This window comes from Anas platyrhynchos, chromosome 7 (assembly GCF_047663525.1).
Source record: "Anas platyrhynchos isolate ZD024472 breed Pekin duck chromosome 7, IASCAAS_PekinDuck_T2T, whole genome shotgun sequence".
Lineage (NCBI taxonomy): Eukaryota > Metazoa > Chordata > Aves > Anseriformes > Anatidae > Anas > Anas platyrhynchos.
The window spans coordinates 17,773,213-17,788,931 of NC_092593.1; the positions used below are offsets into that span (position 1 = coordinate 17,773,213).

The 15,719-nt window shown below is 34.8% G+C and overlaps 1 protein-coding gene across 4 annotated transcripts in view; it reads left to right on the forward strand.

Moving 5' to 3' along the window:
• The window catches only part of PSMD14 (proteasome 26S subunit, non-ATPase 14), a 45,966-nt gene extending 32,405 nt beyond the window's left edge, over nt 1-13,561 (forward strand). For all 4 annotated transcript variants that reach the window (XM_027461422.3, XM_027461421.3, XM_038182206.2 and 1 more), the window contains 5 exons: nt 4,942-5,049; nt 7,623-7,697; nt 9,487-9,612; nt 10,939-11,001; nt 13,138-13,561. In XM_027461422.3, the coding sequence (XP_027317223.1) occupies nt 4,942-5,049; nt 7,623-7,697; nt 9,487-9,612; nt 10,939-11,001; nt 13,138-13,236 (471 nt within the window). In that variant the 3' untranslated portion in view covers nt 13,237-13,561. The remainder of the gene's footprint in view (nt 1-4,941; nt 5,050-7,622; nt 7,698-9,486; nt 9,613-10,938; nt 11,002-13,137) is intronic.
• Nucleotides 13,562-15,719: the final 2,158 nt, after the last annotated feature.

Genomic DNA, 15,719 nt, shown 5'->3' on the forward strand with positions numbered 1-15,719 from the left:
CCGTTTCATTTTTAAAGAATCTAGAAACAAACTAAGCAGTTGATAACAGGTCAGTTGCAGGTGATAAAAGATATTTTAGATGGGACATTACTTCTTTTTCCACACCTTGCATAACCATGTTATATCTTTTGCATAGTTTTCTTTAAGCACTAGTATGTTTGTTCATAAACATATGGCATAAACAATACATTGCTATTTGAATTCCAAGGAAACAATACATTTTTAAAGATAGTCACCATATGTGATACATTCTTCACTGGAAAAAATACTGATGCTAGATTATTTTTTTTTTAATTTAAATAAAAAGGATGGCTTACTTCTAACTGAACCTTATCATTAAAACATAGTAGACCTTGCAAAACAAGAGTGTTTCTTTAAATATTATTTGTAGATTTGCAATTGGACTAATTTAATAGAATCAAGCATGTAAAGTACTCTTGAAATTGTCTTGATTTTTTTCACACAAAGTTATGGAGAGTGTTTTAGAAAAAGTGGTAATCTACATGGCACACTGTCAGAAGAAGCTAAAATAAGTCCGGTTATTAAACATTCTAAATTTTAATCACACCATTATTTTTAATAACCATGTTCACTATAAAAGGCCAGATTTTTATCTAGTTACCAATCGAGGAATCCAGCACTTGTGAATAACCATGAACATATTAATTATAGCTATCCTCAAATTTATAAAATAAACTAAAGATAATTGTAAATTTTGTTTCTAAAAATCCATTATGCAAGTTCTATTCTGGGTTGGTGACCCCTGGGAAATGCTTGAAAAATGCAGTATAGTTATTGTTTTTTAGATTATTATGCTTTTTTGAAGCTAAGACAGATGTACAAAAAGATGCAGTTTTTATTTTGTATTGGCAGCTTCCAAATATTTAGTATCTATTTCCAAGAGCTGCAATTAGTAAAGCATCCATGGTACTGAAATCCACACATCCCACAAGCTAATTATATTTGCAAGGTCAGATTGAATACATATTTTCAGAAAAATAAAGGGTTATATAAATGTGTCTTCTACTTGGCTGTTATATCACAGTTTGTTGATCTGGAGTATAATGTGTACAATTCACAAATTTGTCTGATAACAGAAAGTGGTGTGTGATTGTGTTTATTTTACTAACCAGTATATTCACAGCAATCACTTCCAAATATCTCTCCAGTAAAGATGTGTTAATTACAAAACAGACAAGGTCTTCTATTATATTAAAGCTACTAACAAGAAGACAGCAGGAATCACACATGTAAATAGCATCATCAACCCCTATTTTAGTCCTCTGTTTTGATCTGTGAGTTGCGCATAGACCAAAGGTGCTATTAAAGACTCAGTATATGAAATAGGCAGCATTATATGAACAAAATTTATTCAACAAGAAAACAGACCTTTAACATGAATTTAACAAGCCTGAGAAATTATAAACTCTCATATGCTGCAGATTCATGCAGTGATAATAAACAAAAAAGGAAAGTAAGAGGTTTCCTTAAGCTAGCCAAACTGCTAATGGTTTTGTTATAAGCTGTCTGCTGTTGAAATGACCTCTGAAAAGTCTGAAGACACTTGTACTCAGAGAAATTAAATGGTCAGAGTGGTGAAAGAGTTGCACTGCAGAAGTGCATTTGAAAAAAATCCTACCTTCCTATTTCTGGAAAATATCCCAATGCAACAGACTTTTGTTTAACTTTTATGTCTATAGAAAGAGAATTTAGCATGAAGCTTGGAAATTGTACTTTTTACTAACAGATCACAAGATGCATCAGATAATTTAAGTGTAATGACAACTTAAAATTTTTGGATGAGAAATACCAACTTCTTATCAAAAATCCATGTAACTATGAGTTTTTTTTTTATTTATTTTAATTAATCCTTACAGGTTCTTTGTTCAAAATACCATATCTAAAGTTTCCATCATAACATACAGGATGACCATGTTGCTGTCATCTGATTGCATCATGCTTTACTTCAAGATATGCAAAGATACAGGGCAGACTTCAGCTTGTGTGCACCTACAAGTGCTTACTGGGGCTTAATTAACACCTAGTTCACCCATTGCTCATTAGTAAACTGGACATTAATGAGTCTATTTATTTTGGTATAATCCTCTAAAAGAGGAACTGATTTGTTCTCACCATGAAAAAAGCAATTATATTTGGTAGAAGCCAATATGTAGGAATTGTTGTTGTATTTATGCTTTTATTGCGTATTAGGTCTAAATTTAGCCTCCAGGTTGTTGAGCATGTTAGTTTCTTTAAGATGGTTGCTATAGTGATAGCAGCAAATTCCTTTAATCTTAGTGTAGTTAAAATATTTAGTTATCATTGGCCGTCATCGTGCAACTCAGACGAGAAATACCATCCACCTGCGTATTCGTGGTGCCCTTCTGAGGTTGTAGGAATTACGGTTTGACCTCAGTAGTTCCTACCGCTTCCTGTTAGTGCGGCCTGCCCAGCTGAGGAGATGTGGTACTTCAGGCCTCACGCCCAGGTAGAGCCCAAGGCCTACCAGAAACCACTTGTGGTCAGAGGGAAGACACTGGCTTGATAGTCACTGTCATTCTCAAATATTTCAGCAGCTAGTTCTCATGTTTTTCTGTGAAATATATCCGAACATAGCCTTGAGAACAATGGTAAAATGTTGAATTTATTATCAAAAAAAGTTTAATCTGTTGTTGTCATTATTATTATATTTTCCTTCTTGTTTCACATGGCTCTAGAACCAAACCAAATCCATGGTTTATGAAGCTATTCGTTTTTGGATAAGCTCAACAGTATTTAGTGAATTTCTCATTCAAATTCAATCAAGGAGCACGGCCACTAAGAACTCAAGTTATAAAGCAGCTCCTCACAATTTTGGGATAGTGCCCTGCAGATGTTTCTTGCTCCTCAGGGTAAATTTTTATTTGCTAGATTTTTTTCCCCTTGTCTAGCTTGTCCCTGGAGACCTGCGGTGTGGATTTTTTTTTTTTTTTGCTTGACTTTTTAATTTATACTGCCTGTTTATTATGGTTGGGCATTTCCAGGTGTTCATAAATTGGAGCATCTGGTTAAAATGGAACATGGAGAGATAAATACAATAGCTTGTCACAGGCATTTTGAGATAGAGAAAAATCTGTTAGTAATAAAAAAGGAAAAACACAATTACTTTATATCTTTCAACAATTAAAGTATAGGTATATAGAAACTATTTAAGATCATTTTGAGAATTCATTTTTTTTTAATAATTCGCTTCATCAGCATTAATAGAAGACGGCATTTTTTCTTTACTGCATATTAAAAGTAATTAGTTTTTATTATTTTTCAAAAGGGATTGCCACTGTTAACTGACATTAATTGGGTCGCTATCTAATATTTTAATAAAAACATGTTTTGTACACTTTCTGCAGGCTTTTTTAAGACATGATATATGCAGAATATATATATCATATATTGGGCAGACACAGCTGGCGAGGTAGCTGAGAGTCTGCCCTGTAGGCCATAGTGGTACTGAGTTACTCAACACAGATGAAATAGTTTGGTCTAAAAAAATAACAGTGATGGGTTACTAGTCTTTTTGAGTTTAAAGTTGGATAAATATTAATTTTATTTAAATACCTGCCTAAACAATTAACTTGCATTAATTTTATTTACACGTGAATAACCTCAGTGACCTCAATAATTCTATTACAGTCTTAATCAAATTGCATATGTATTTAGTTAACATTGCTGTAAATCAAGAAGAAAATGCTAGAATAATGTTAGGAGACCTTTCTCTGCAGACTTCTAGTAGCAAACAGTGTTTGATTTTGTGCTCGTTCAAGACAAAAGATTTGATTCAGCTCTAATTCCTCAGAATATCAAACTAGTCATATAAATGTATTTGTCGTTGGTCATAGTATGGAGAGGAAGAGAATAAAAATGAGTGCAGTAAAAGCACTAAAATGAGATTTAAACTATTTAGCTAAAAGAACTGGGATAACTCCTCAAAGCTAGACAGAAAAGATGTCTGCGAGTATGGTGAGAGCTATTTGTGGGGCGGCATACAGCTGTGTTTGACCACAAGTCTGGCTTAAAAGACCAGGGCCCAAACAAGAAAGGTCAGCTTGAGGTTAATCTGTAATGGCGAGTACCCAGCAAGAGTAGCTTCATGTGTGTTGCTGGTATGTTCTCAGCTCCACCTGACATAGACATTGGATAGGTGATTGGGTTTTATTCTATGGGCCATGCCGTACTATTTCCAACTATTTTAATAGACAAATTCAGCACAGGACAGAATAAAAATCAGTGACGGCTTTCATTTATTTGCAAAGAAATAGCACTGAATGCTACCTACTGTGTACCTTTAAATCATAAATGACCTTGGTTTTCTTTTACTCTATTTTTTATTCTTGAGCATGACACTGACAAGGACTTTTTAATCCATCAGACAGTTTATAGACCCTTTCGTAGTCACAAGAAGCAAAAAGCATCTGACTAGAAGGGAATACATGGGGCAAGTTCCTTGCTGGCTATAATTTTGTTGTCATTTCAAGTATTGTGGTAGTATAATTGATGTGACAGGACTGGGCTTTAGACTCGGTCCCTTAGCTTGTGCTCACTTTCAGTTTTAGTCTCTCTCTGTCATTCATTTTGATTGGATAAGATTTAGGTGACAAACATATGCATACCTTTGAAGCTTAGAGTAAGCATACATAAAAATTCAATGTTATCTGATTATATCATGTATATAAAACTTACAGCTCCATGGAAAAGGTAGTAATTGGTGTCACCTTACAATACAAGGTAGTATAGTGTGCTGATAGCATAGCCAGCAGGAGGCTCTTTTTTATTAATATTATAATTAAATGATTTTCTGGATAAAGGCCAAAAACAGATGAGAGTTGATTGTGCCTTGTCCACTGTTGCTTGGCACTATTAGCTGCATTTTCTAAAAAGAATTGACTTGACATCTTGTTTTTACAGGTTGTTATTGATGCCTTCAGATTGATCAATGCTAATATGATGGTCTTGGGACATGAACCAAGACAAACAACTTCAAATCTGGGTCACTTAAACAAGCCATCTATCCAGGTAAACTCAGTGTTGATAGTCCTGTGAATTGCAGGATCTTTCCAGCAATTTTGGGGGAAGGTGCCTAAAAACAGTAAGCTATAAATTTATTGTTCTCTCTTTAGCATTTTTCTGCGAGCATTTGGAGTTGATGTGATTCATCAATAGAGTTATATATATGAAGAGTTTAAAGTTGGGCCCTAAATTAACTGAGCGTGAATGCCTGTATAATTAAATACTGCAAAGGTTAAAGTACTGATTTATCAAAATGCAAACTTTTAAAGTAACAATTGATGCCATACTATGTGAGGCAAGATAGGTAAAAGATTATCCATTTTCAGTAATGTAATTTAAAACATTCCTTATTAGCATGTCCGAGCTTTCTTAAATATAAATTATTCTGAAGCAAATTATGTAAAAAGTTTATTATATATTAATGATGTTGCCTTTCTGCTGTATGCATATAAAGTTTCTTGCTTAATATGTAATCTAGATTTAACATTGTATTATGTCTTAAAAAATCATTTTGAGATGATACAGTAATTTGGAGAAAAAATGGTGGAGTAGGAGATTCAGTGGATTGTTTGGTTGTTTCAACTATAATGCTTTCTTTGAGAATATTGTCTTGTATTTCTCTGCAAGCATTTGTGAAATTCAACATTCAAAGTTTGGTTTCTAAAGTTGATGGTTTGACTAGTGAGACAAAAATGTTGGTCTTCAGTGAAGCAAACTTTTGTTTCAAGAAAAAGCTTCTGATCTGAAGAAAGTATTCTCAAGAGTGATTTATGCTTTTATCTGTGTCATTCTTCTGCCTCAATGTCTTATCCTTTTTTCTCCCCAGAAAACTTTTTTCCCTTGCTATTCCCATGCATTCTAAAAGGCATGTGTTCTGGCACACATGAGTCAAAATTCATAGAATCAAAGAATCGTTTTTTGTCTTCTGATCTATTACTTAAACAATCAAAGCAATATCTGCTAGATAAACATTTTAGGCAAAAGACAGTATGTTACTCATGGTAGGACAGACATAGGGGCTAAACTGCTGTAAGAGAAATGTCCTCTGGGAGACTCACCATACCCCTAGCTTTCAAAAGATCAGTTCCTTTTTATTACTTACACATTGAAATCCTTTTTTAAAATAATGATAATAAAATCCAATAGATAACAATCTTCTGAAGCAGAAGTTGTTTGTTTTACTTTTGATTTTTGAATTGGTAAAAAAGTATGAACAGTAATGAGTATGAAATAACCAGTTAATACTCTTGATTGGATGTAGGCAAGCCTGTGCTTGCATATTTCAGGAGAATATCCTAACTGGGCTTTTCTGGACCATGTGTAACGAGTCCTCTTGTAAACCACTGTAGTATTGTTCAGCTTCATTATTTTAAGATCACTGTCACTGTAGCATGGCATATTTTGGTCACAGGAGTTTTGGGTTTCTCTTGTTAGTGTTTTTGTTGTTGTTGTTGTTGTTGGTTGGTTGGTTGTTTTTTTAATTTCCAAGTTGGTAGTGAGCTGTTGCAATGTCAGTGTTAGGCTAAAATCATGGCTTAAAATGAGACTGTCCTTAAGCGCACACACACACACTTTTTTTTTTTTTTTCCTTTAAGGACTCACTTAAGTTTTGCTTTTGTTCCGAGGTCATGAGTGCAGTTCTGACACAGTTGAGCTCAGCAGCAAACTTAACAGAAATTTCAGCTAGGCGACAATTTCTGTTTCTTTCTCTACCGGTAGTTTTAAGGTATTTCTTAATATCTTAGAAATAAATACCCCCTTCATATCCCTTCATTCCTTTTTTGTCTTTTTTCTTGTTTTAGTTTATCAACAGCTTTTTACTTGCTTTTTGTCTGTGCATACAATTTGTAAGTCATGTTGGAATAACGGTTTCCATTCGAAACAAAATGCACGAAGAGCAAGGTTTACTTTAAAATGTAGAGCAAGTGTTTATTTTATGGGCTTCAATTTATTCTGTTGCAATTGCCAAACTACAACTTCTGTTCAGGGTTGAAGTGGAATGATTGTTTACCTTTTACATTTGTCAACTCTTTAAAAGAGTGATTTAGGAAGAGGGGAGGAAAGAGACAGGACAGTTGGAGAAAGTAAGGACAAATTTGCAAAGCTGAAAATTGGCTGAAGCTACTCTCTTTGTACTGTAGCTCAGAATATAAATGTGGAAAGGTTGGCAGTGGTTGTAAATATAAGCACTCAGCATTCTTTTATTTGTAACAGAAAGAGACTTATATTTTAGTAGATGAGATGGCCAAATTTACTGAGAGAGGTAAGATTTGAGAGAAATACCTGCACATATGTATCTGTCAAAAGTTTGAAGGCGGTTAATCACTTTCTTCTATGGTGGTTGTTACTTGTGGAACGAGTCCGTGCTTTAGAAACAGAAAGTACAACTGCCAGTTGACAGACATTGAAAGATAGAAATAGGAACAGGTATATTTACCTGATACGTACCTATAGTCCGTGTTGTGCTTTTTTTTTTTTTTCTTTCCCTAAGTGATCTGAAGGTGGCTGTATTTAAATGAACTCTTCCTTTTGTTTCAATAGTGAGTAGATTTTATACAAACTTTCTCTGAATTTTACAGGCACTAATTCATGGACTAAACAGACATTACTATTCCATCACTATCAACTACAGGAAGAATGAACTAGAACAGAAGGTAATTGTTTTAGCTTCTATTCAGAGGACAAAGAATGCTGCTCAAACTACTTAAGAATTGTGGTAATATTCTAATTTAATTGCTGATACTTTCAGTAGTTGTTTTAACTCTACTGCAGTTCGTGGCTTTTCTTCCATAAGAAAGCACTTAGATGTGTAGAATGATGATGAAACCTTTCAAAAACACATTCTAATATTCGCGTAAGTAGTTTGACAACATTTTTCTCCACATGTCTTATGGGAAGTTCTCATGCTGTTCTCCACACTTAACAGGTTTGTGCAAAGTTTAATTTTCAGTGATTTAGGCTGAAAAGTACCAGCTCCATTAGGTTCTCACAGGCTGGAATTCCAGAATACTGAAGAATGTGTTTTCTGAAATGGATTTGTATAACCAAGGAGTCTCAGTTTTTTTATTGGCTATAATCACTTCAACAGTGCTTCTGGTTGGTATGGATAGAGCTCGCAAAGACTACACTGAGCATCAGGAAGTAGTGATGTCCTGCTTAACTCACAGGACACATTTCTTACTTTACACAAACTTTACACATTACACAGAAAAAATACTGTTCAGTAACTGACAAAAAATACTCAGTTACTTTTTTATCAGACTTCCTTTGTCACAAGTAAAATCCTCTAGCTTGACAGTCTCAATCAGGAAAAAAAAGTTTATAGTCTACAGAAGTTAGTTCTTGAGAAGCCAGATTATGTCCTTAGTTATGACTATGCATGTTCATGGCTTTGTTACAGTTATAAGTTGATCTCAGAGTTGGAATTCATAATGCAATGGTCAGAATGGTTTTCTTACTTAATTTTTACTTTTATAGGGCTAAGAATAATAAAAATAAAACCAATTTTGAATAATGGAAGAATAATATTGCAAATCAGGGAGCTGAAAGGAGTTTTCTTTGGAAGCAGCACATAGGATGAAATACCTGCTTTCATTCAGGTAGTAGGAATTGCAGGGTTTATAGGTTTTCAAAGACTTCTGTAGTAAATGTTTGCAAATTGAAGGCAAGCTGAAACTGTTTGCTGAAAGAATCTTCCCTACAGTGCTTGAGTGTGCAGAAAATAGGCAAAATAGGCTTTCCTTATGCATAAAAATCAGGAAATTACGTTTGTAGTTATTTCTTCACTTTTTCAAGACTGTCAGAATGTCATCAGAGAGCCAAGTACGTTTCAGATATTTCTAATAGTCCCTGCACTTATCACCATCAAAAATCTGTTTCATTTTATCATGTGGTTTTTAGGGCTCTTTACTTTGTAGGAGGACAAACACAAGTCATTCTTTGGTTGCTTTTGAAGTTCACTTCTTCACAACTGTGGCAGCTGCTTGCATACAGTTCAGGATAATCAGTGAAGCCTAAATAAATACCTCATACATTTAATCAAAGCATTAAAATATTTTTCAAGTTCATCAGAGGTCAGATCCTTTAACCATTCCTTATGTGGTAGCTAAAATATTCACCTTCCTGCTACCTCTTCAACAATACAATTGTGCATTCTCAGCCTCCAGCAAAAATACTGAATTACAAAAGAAAAGCATTCCTGTCAGAATAAATGTGACCCTGGTGTATATGCCACATTTTCATGTTTAGAGTTCAAGAAGTTTGGTCTTTAAAAAATTAAAGAAAGCCTATTGTCTGCTTTAGCAGAATATTTGATTACTGTTGTTACTTAAACATTGCACAATCAATAATTTTTATTATACTCTTACTACTATAAATTAGACATCTGTGTAGTATTTTGAATGTATTTTATGATGCATGCTCTAAACAGTTTTTATTTTGCAGATGTTGCTAAATTTGCATAAGAAGAGTTGGATGGAAGGTTTGACACTGCAGGACTACAGTGAACACTGCAAACTCAATGAAACAGTAGTGAAGGAGATGTTAGAATTAGCTAAGAATTATAACAAGGTATTCCTATCCCATAATGATTTAATTGTAACTGTTTATGAATTGAAGAAAGTTATTACTTGATTTCAGAAGCAAAGATAATTATTACAAGCTTTACTCAAAATGACTTGTAAAAGACTAGACGGTAAGAACAAAACTATCACTGCAGAACTCTTTTTAACCTTGGGGGTTAATCTGATTTGTATAATCTGCTTTCTGCAAAGAGTTTCTTGGGATTTGTTTAAATTAGGCACAAGCATGGCTTTAATGGCCTTATGAAGATTGCTTCCCCCATTTATTTATCAACTACATGAAGTTGCCTATTAACTTTTTTAAAAATACTATGATAGCTCTTCAGGTGTTTTCACCAAGGTTTTGCCGCAAACTAGCAAAATGTTTAATTATGTGTTTTGCTTAGTAATTGGAGTAATCACATTGATTTTGTAGTTGTGCTTCGTGAAGAGAATTTCAGATTCCCTTAGCTCAAAATTGATTGTATTGTTCATTCTTCCATCAAGGACTACTTGACCAGACTTCAGTATAACAGAATAAGGTTGTTTATCAGTATTATTCCAGTAGATAGGTGGGTAGTAAATATTTAGAACTCATTCTGATGCCTAATTTCATGTTCTTTTTAAATAAATAAATTATTATTGATGTTGTAAGAAAGAAGGATCACAGTTATTTGTGGTGTTTTAATACTGGCATTTACACTTAGAAATATTGTTTATAAATCGTAGATATCTGCAACTTTTCAATAAATAATAAGCTTGTCAGTCATTCTTGATAAATGGTATTTTTTTTAACTTCCAAGAAGTCCTTAAAAATAAAATTCAGTATTACATCCATTAGGTGAAGTTACTGGATTTACATAATACAGACTGTGTGTTTGAAAACAACAGGACATTATAAAAATATATTGACTCTAAACAGTATAAAATGTACTAGTGATCAAACTTCCAGTAGTTGAAACAATGTAGGTGACTTTTTTTTTTTTTGCTCTACTAGTTTAGTTGTCTTCAATTATCTTTACTGTCAATACTCCTCACTTAGGATTTTTTGCTTAAAAGTTTTATGAATACATCTTGCTTATCTGACAATAAAACCATTCATGAGTATTTACCTTCATCTTTTGTGCTAACACTTAGTAATTAAAACCATGTCTGCTGAAAACCTGAAGTAGCTTTCCTTTTGACTTCTGAAATGTGTTGCTGTTTGATTTTTCCTTTTTTTCTTTTTTTTTTTTTTTTTTTTTTGTGAAAGAGAATTATATTTGAGAATCTTGTGGTTGGGGGGAAAAAGTAAATGAAATCTGAAACACTGACCTTTTCTGTGTTTCGTTCACAGGCTGTTGAAGAAGAAGATAAGATGACACCTGAACAGCTGGCAATAAAAAATGTTGGCAAGCAGGTGAGGTGCGATGAATTAGAGTGAGGTGGAACGATACGCTTCGTTCATTCTAAATATTAATTTTCTTACATGGGTGTAGGTGATTTTAGTTCTACATGCAATATATTCTCAACTCTCTAAATAATGAATTTATTTTTGCTGAAGATTGTTGTGTAAGGAACAAGGCTTTTGACCTTAGGTAATCTGCAGTATATCTGCAAGTCATGTTCTACATGTGTTTATATTAGATACAGAGGAATAGTGTTGAGATTTCTTCCAATTTTTTTCCTTTTCCAAGGAGATACATAAAGATATCCTAGTCTGTTGTACTGTCAGAGAGACCAAAACCAGAGACTTTTAAAAAACAGTACTACTGAAAACAGATGGGGGTGTAGTTTCATACATTATCATGGCTAAAGAGCCAACTCACCCCTGTCCTTGGTTCACGAAGATACTGTCAGTGTGTTCCGGTATGCACATATGCAAGTAAGCTGCATTGCTTTGTATTGCTGTTGAAGCAAAACAGTTTAGGACCATGGCTGAAACTACTCAATTCATTCTATCCCTTTGCAAAGTAAGGATGTAGAGGACTTGACAGAAAACCATTTCTACATGTCATTTTAACCTAAAGGTTGAGGAAATGTGCTTTGGTGGAGGAGAGAACAAAACAGCTTGGTAAAAGGTTGTGTTCAAAATTCAAGAGGGGCAATGGAAACAAAAAAAAAAAGGCTTTAAAAATACTAAGCATGTCATTGAAGAACCAGTATATATTGTATTGTTAGTGGCAGTAGAAGAATGTAAAGGCTTCCGGATTGCTCTTATGTGTCAGCTACTAGCAGCTATGTCATAACACATCTGCACTATTGTTCAGTCACTCGTGTATTTCTGTAGCATTCAGAACAATAAAGTTTATGCACACCTACACATACATAAATATATATAATTAAACATTGCAACAAGGATTGTATTTTAAGAGTTTTGATGTCATCTCAAACATAACTGGAGTTTCATTTGTCTTTTAAATAATTACACGTATGTGGGGGAAAGTACCTATTTTGATGCAGTTCTTTATAAAGAAAAGCCATTTTTTCCTGATAAAATTACTAAATAATTTCTGTTTTTTTTTCTCTGCAACTTATATAGAAAATTTTGTAAACAGACAGCTGCTCGCAATAGGTATATTATATTATTAGGATGCATTTGCTAAGAACAGAATATTGGAGAACTACATGATCTTTGAAAATGAATTATTTAAGAAAGCTTACATTTGATGGCATTCCTCACACGTTGATTTTCCAGTTCACTTTTACATAAATTCAAATGAGTTCATTAGATTTTGACAATAATTCTTTTAAAGTAGTAGATAAAATTCCCATATGATAGCTTTCCATGTTTTCTTTACAAGCAAGAATGCTACAACAATGCAGCAGTAAAATTTAGAGATGATTTTTAAACATGCTTGATAATTTTGCAGTATTTTCAGATTAATTACTTAATCTTGATTCTGAAAGTTATTTTAACCGTTTATGAATATAGTTAAGTTGTCAACCAGAAATAATGTAATTATTCTATATGAATGCCCACAAGTGCGCACTCAATTGAGTAATAGTGTGTGGGAATGTGTATTTTCAGAATACTGTTCAGGTTTAGCATTCTGTTTGTCAGAACATTTGAACATCTCATTGTGCATTTTCTTGATAGGTATAAATATGTTAATTTTCTCAGTCGACACGACTATTCAAAGACTGTGTTAGATCATGCTTGAGGGTTTACAGGATTAGAATACATATTTGTACAAAGATCTGAAAACAAATTGCAGTGTACCAGAACTGAGATTAAAATATTGGACCTAGTGAGATATATAATGAATTCCACGTGTTGTGTTTTGTCATTAAAACTCACAGCTGTCATGGTTACTCTTCAGATGCTGGATAGAAATTTCCTTCCTAAACCTATCCTCTGCTTCTCTGAGTGATAGTATGGACTAATTGTTTGGCAATTTAGTCATTTGCTAGGTCTTGTTAGAAAGGAAGATCTGGGAGCTTCACTGGCCTCTCTTCCTTAAGTCACAGCCTTCTTAGATATAAATGAAGTAACTGAAATCCTTCACAGAGATATGTTTTATTCATTTCTCGCATGCTATCCTTTTTATTTCAGGACCCCAAACGTCACTTAGAAGAACATGTGGATGTGCTGATGACTTCAAACATTGTCCAGTGTTTAGCTGCTATGTTGGATACAGTTGTATTTAAATAACCATTTTACTGTTTGTGATGCTTTCTGTGTATATTTGTTTATCGTTTCTAATACTCACAAAACAGAGACTGCTGAGGCTATATTTGATTAAACAGAGACATCTGACTTCATTTGCAGTCTAAGTGCAGCTCAATAACACCTTTCAGTCTCTAATTGTGCAGTTGCTTCATTTTTTTATGTCAGGGTCTTTACAGACTCCAAATAATTCAAGAACACGATGTGTGCAAAAATGTATTACATTTTCATTTAATATTTTGGGAGAAAAATCAGTAGTACACATATATTTTGATTGTTGCAACATAATAAAAGTACATTTACAAGCCTGTCAAGTTCTGGAAGGCCTTTTTTGTGAAAGTGGGGGGGGGGGGGAAGAGGGGAATCAATGGTGTAGGAAAAGTGCTGGTAAAACATATTTGTATCCACTGTAGAACTACTGAGATGTTAGTTGCTAGGACAGCAAAAAATCTCTAATGAAATTTGGCTTCCATTGATTGCCAAATACTCTTTTTAAGATTTTATATATACATATATACACACATATATAAAAGCGCTGAATTCCAAGGATATACAAAAAGCAAGTGCTGAAAATTATGATGACAGCTCCCTTTCAATATTATTCAAGCTGTAATATCCACAGAAGACAATTGACCTTAAGAAAATGAATTCAGTTATGCTGATAACTGAATCACACAACTCTCACCAGCAGTGTCATAAATAGCACTATTCTGAGAATAAACATTAAAGTGATGGGGGCTGCTGTAGGGTTATATGAACCCTCCCTCCTGTGAAAGAGGAGGTACATAAGATACAGATATATGGAAGGAGTCCCAACTGCAACGTGACATTTTAAACCTTTTCCATGGACTAGAAATGCTTACGGAAGGGCAGGTGGGTTGGCTGCTTGGTTTTAAGCAGACAAAGCCAAGTAACTGTGGTTGGGGAGTGACTGGGTTTTGGGCAGGGGTTGGGGGGTGCGTTTTAAGTATTGGAGGTGCTTAGGCAGATTTGATTCTTTTGTCTGGGTGGAAGTGCTCTTTCTGTATCACTCATTCACAATATCTTAGTTGCTGGATTTTTTTTTTAACTGCAACAGTTGTGACAGATAAATAGTTTAGAACTCATCTTTGTGTTAAAGATTTTAATTTATTTGACTTATTTGCATCATAAACAAATGGACCATAAATTTATGTCTTATTGTCCACATTGTACCCAGTACTTTCCTATTTATTTGTTCATTACCATTCAAACATTTTCTTTTGTTTGGAATTTCTTATTTAGGCCTTCTACCATTTTAAAATAACTCTCTCTCAAAGTATATTTAGTGTGCATTTACTTCAGAGGGGAACATGCAGATTTTTGCAGCTGCCCTCCTTATGGCCTTCCCTCTGCCCCCACAGTAGGCAGCAGAGTATCAGACTGGGAAAATGGAGACGTACCAAACCATGTTTGATCTGCCTGCAGTTAAGATAAGTGGAAATGTTTCTGGCTGTTTGCGCCGAAAACCAGTGTATCACTGAGGAAGGTTGTATTTGGGCCCTGCCATTGTCCAGTATATGCTTCCCTGCTGCACCTTGCGGAAAGACAGGGCAGGAGCTGAAGGGAGCCCGCAGCGGAGCTTTGCATCCCTGTGCTCCTGTATCACCAGGAGAGACACAGATATTTGGGGGGGTCATAGGTAACATGGCACTGCGGAACTGGCAAGGAGCTATCGCAGTGCTGCAGTGTACGCATGCGAGAAAGGCCAGTGCAAGCTGAGAGCCAAAACAGTAAGTTGCACATTTTTCTAAATTTATTTTAACAAATGTACATCTTATGGAGGATAGCTGAAGGAAAGCTGCTGGAGATGTGGATCTCCTTAGTATGAGCTTGTGCTGTAATAGCCTGCTTTCTATCCAGTTCTTGGTTTGACTTGGAGGCACAATTTTCCATTTACTAAGATGTTTCATGAATAATCAAAAGGCTGGGTTTTGGGGCATCTTATTTTTGTTCAGTCCTTTAGGAGCTACACAGAGGGATTTGGAAGCGTGCACACATGCTGTAAGCTGAAAAGCAGCAGCCCATATACCATCCTGGAGGAAGAAAGGTTTTCAAGCAGCCACCTTCTGAGCCTCCAGCCGCAGCGGAGCAGACCTTCATTAGCAGCTTGACCCCTCATCACCTGTCAGCGCGAAGGATGGGCATATTGTATTAGCAAACCTCTCCTTCTTTCCATGACGATTCTGTAACACCACCTGCCATTGCATATCCCCCTATTATACCAGTTTAGGAGTTGTGCACTGAAGATTTTTGGCATATATTAACACTTCCATGTGATTGGCAGTACACCACTGAATTCATTGCAGCTCTGCATGTATATGGGTGTAGCAACATAATTCAGGGCAGCGTTTCCCAGGGTTTAGCTGTGTTTCGACCCATCTCCCGCCCATGTATCTAAATCCATTACCTTTTTATCGGTTTCAAGCAGAGAAATGCAAGGGTGGGCA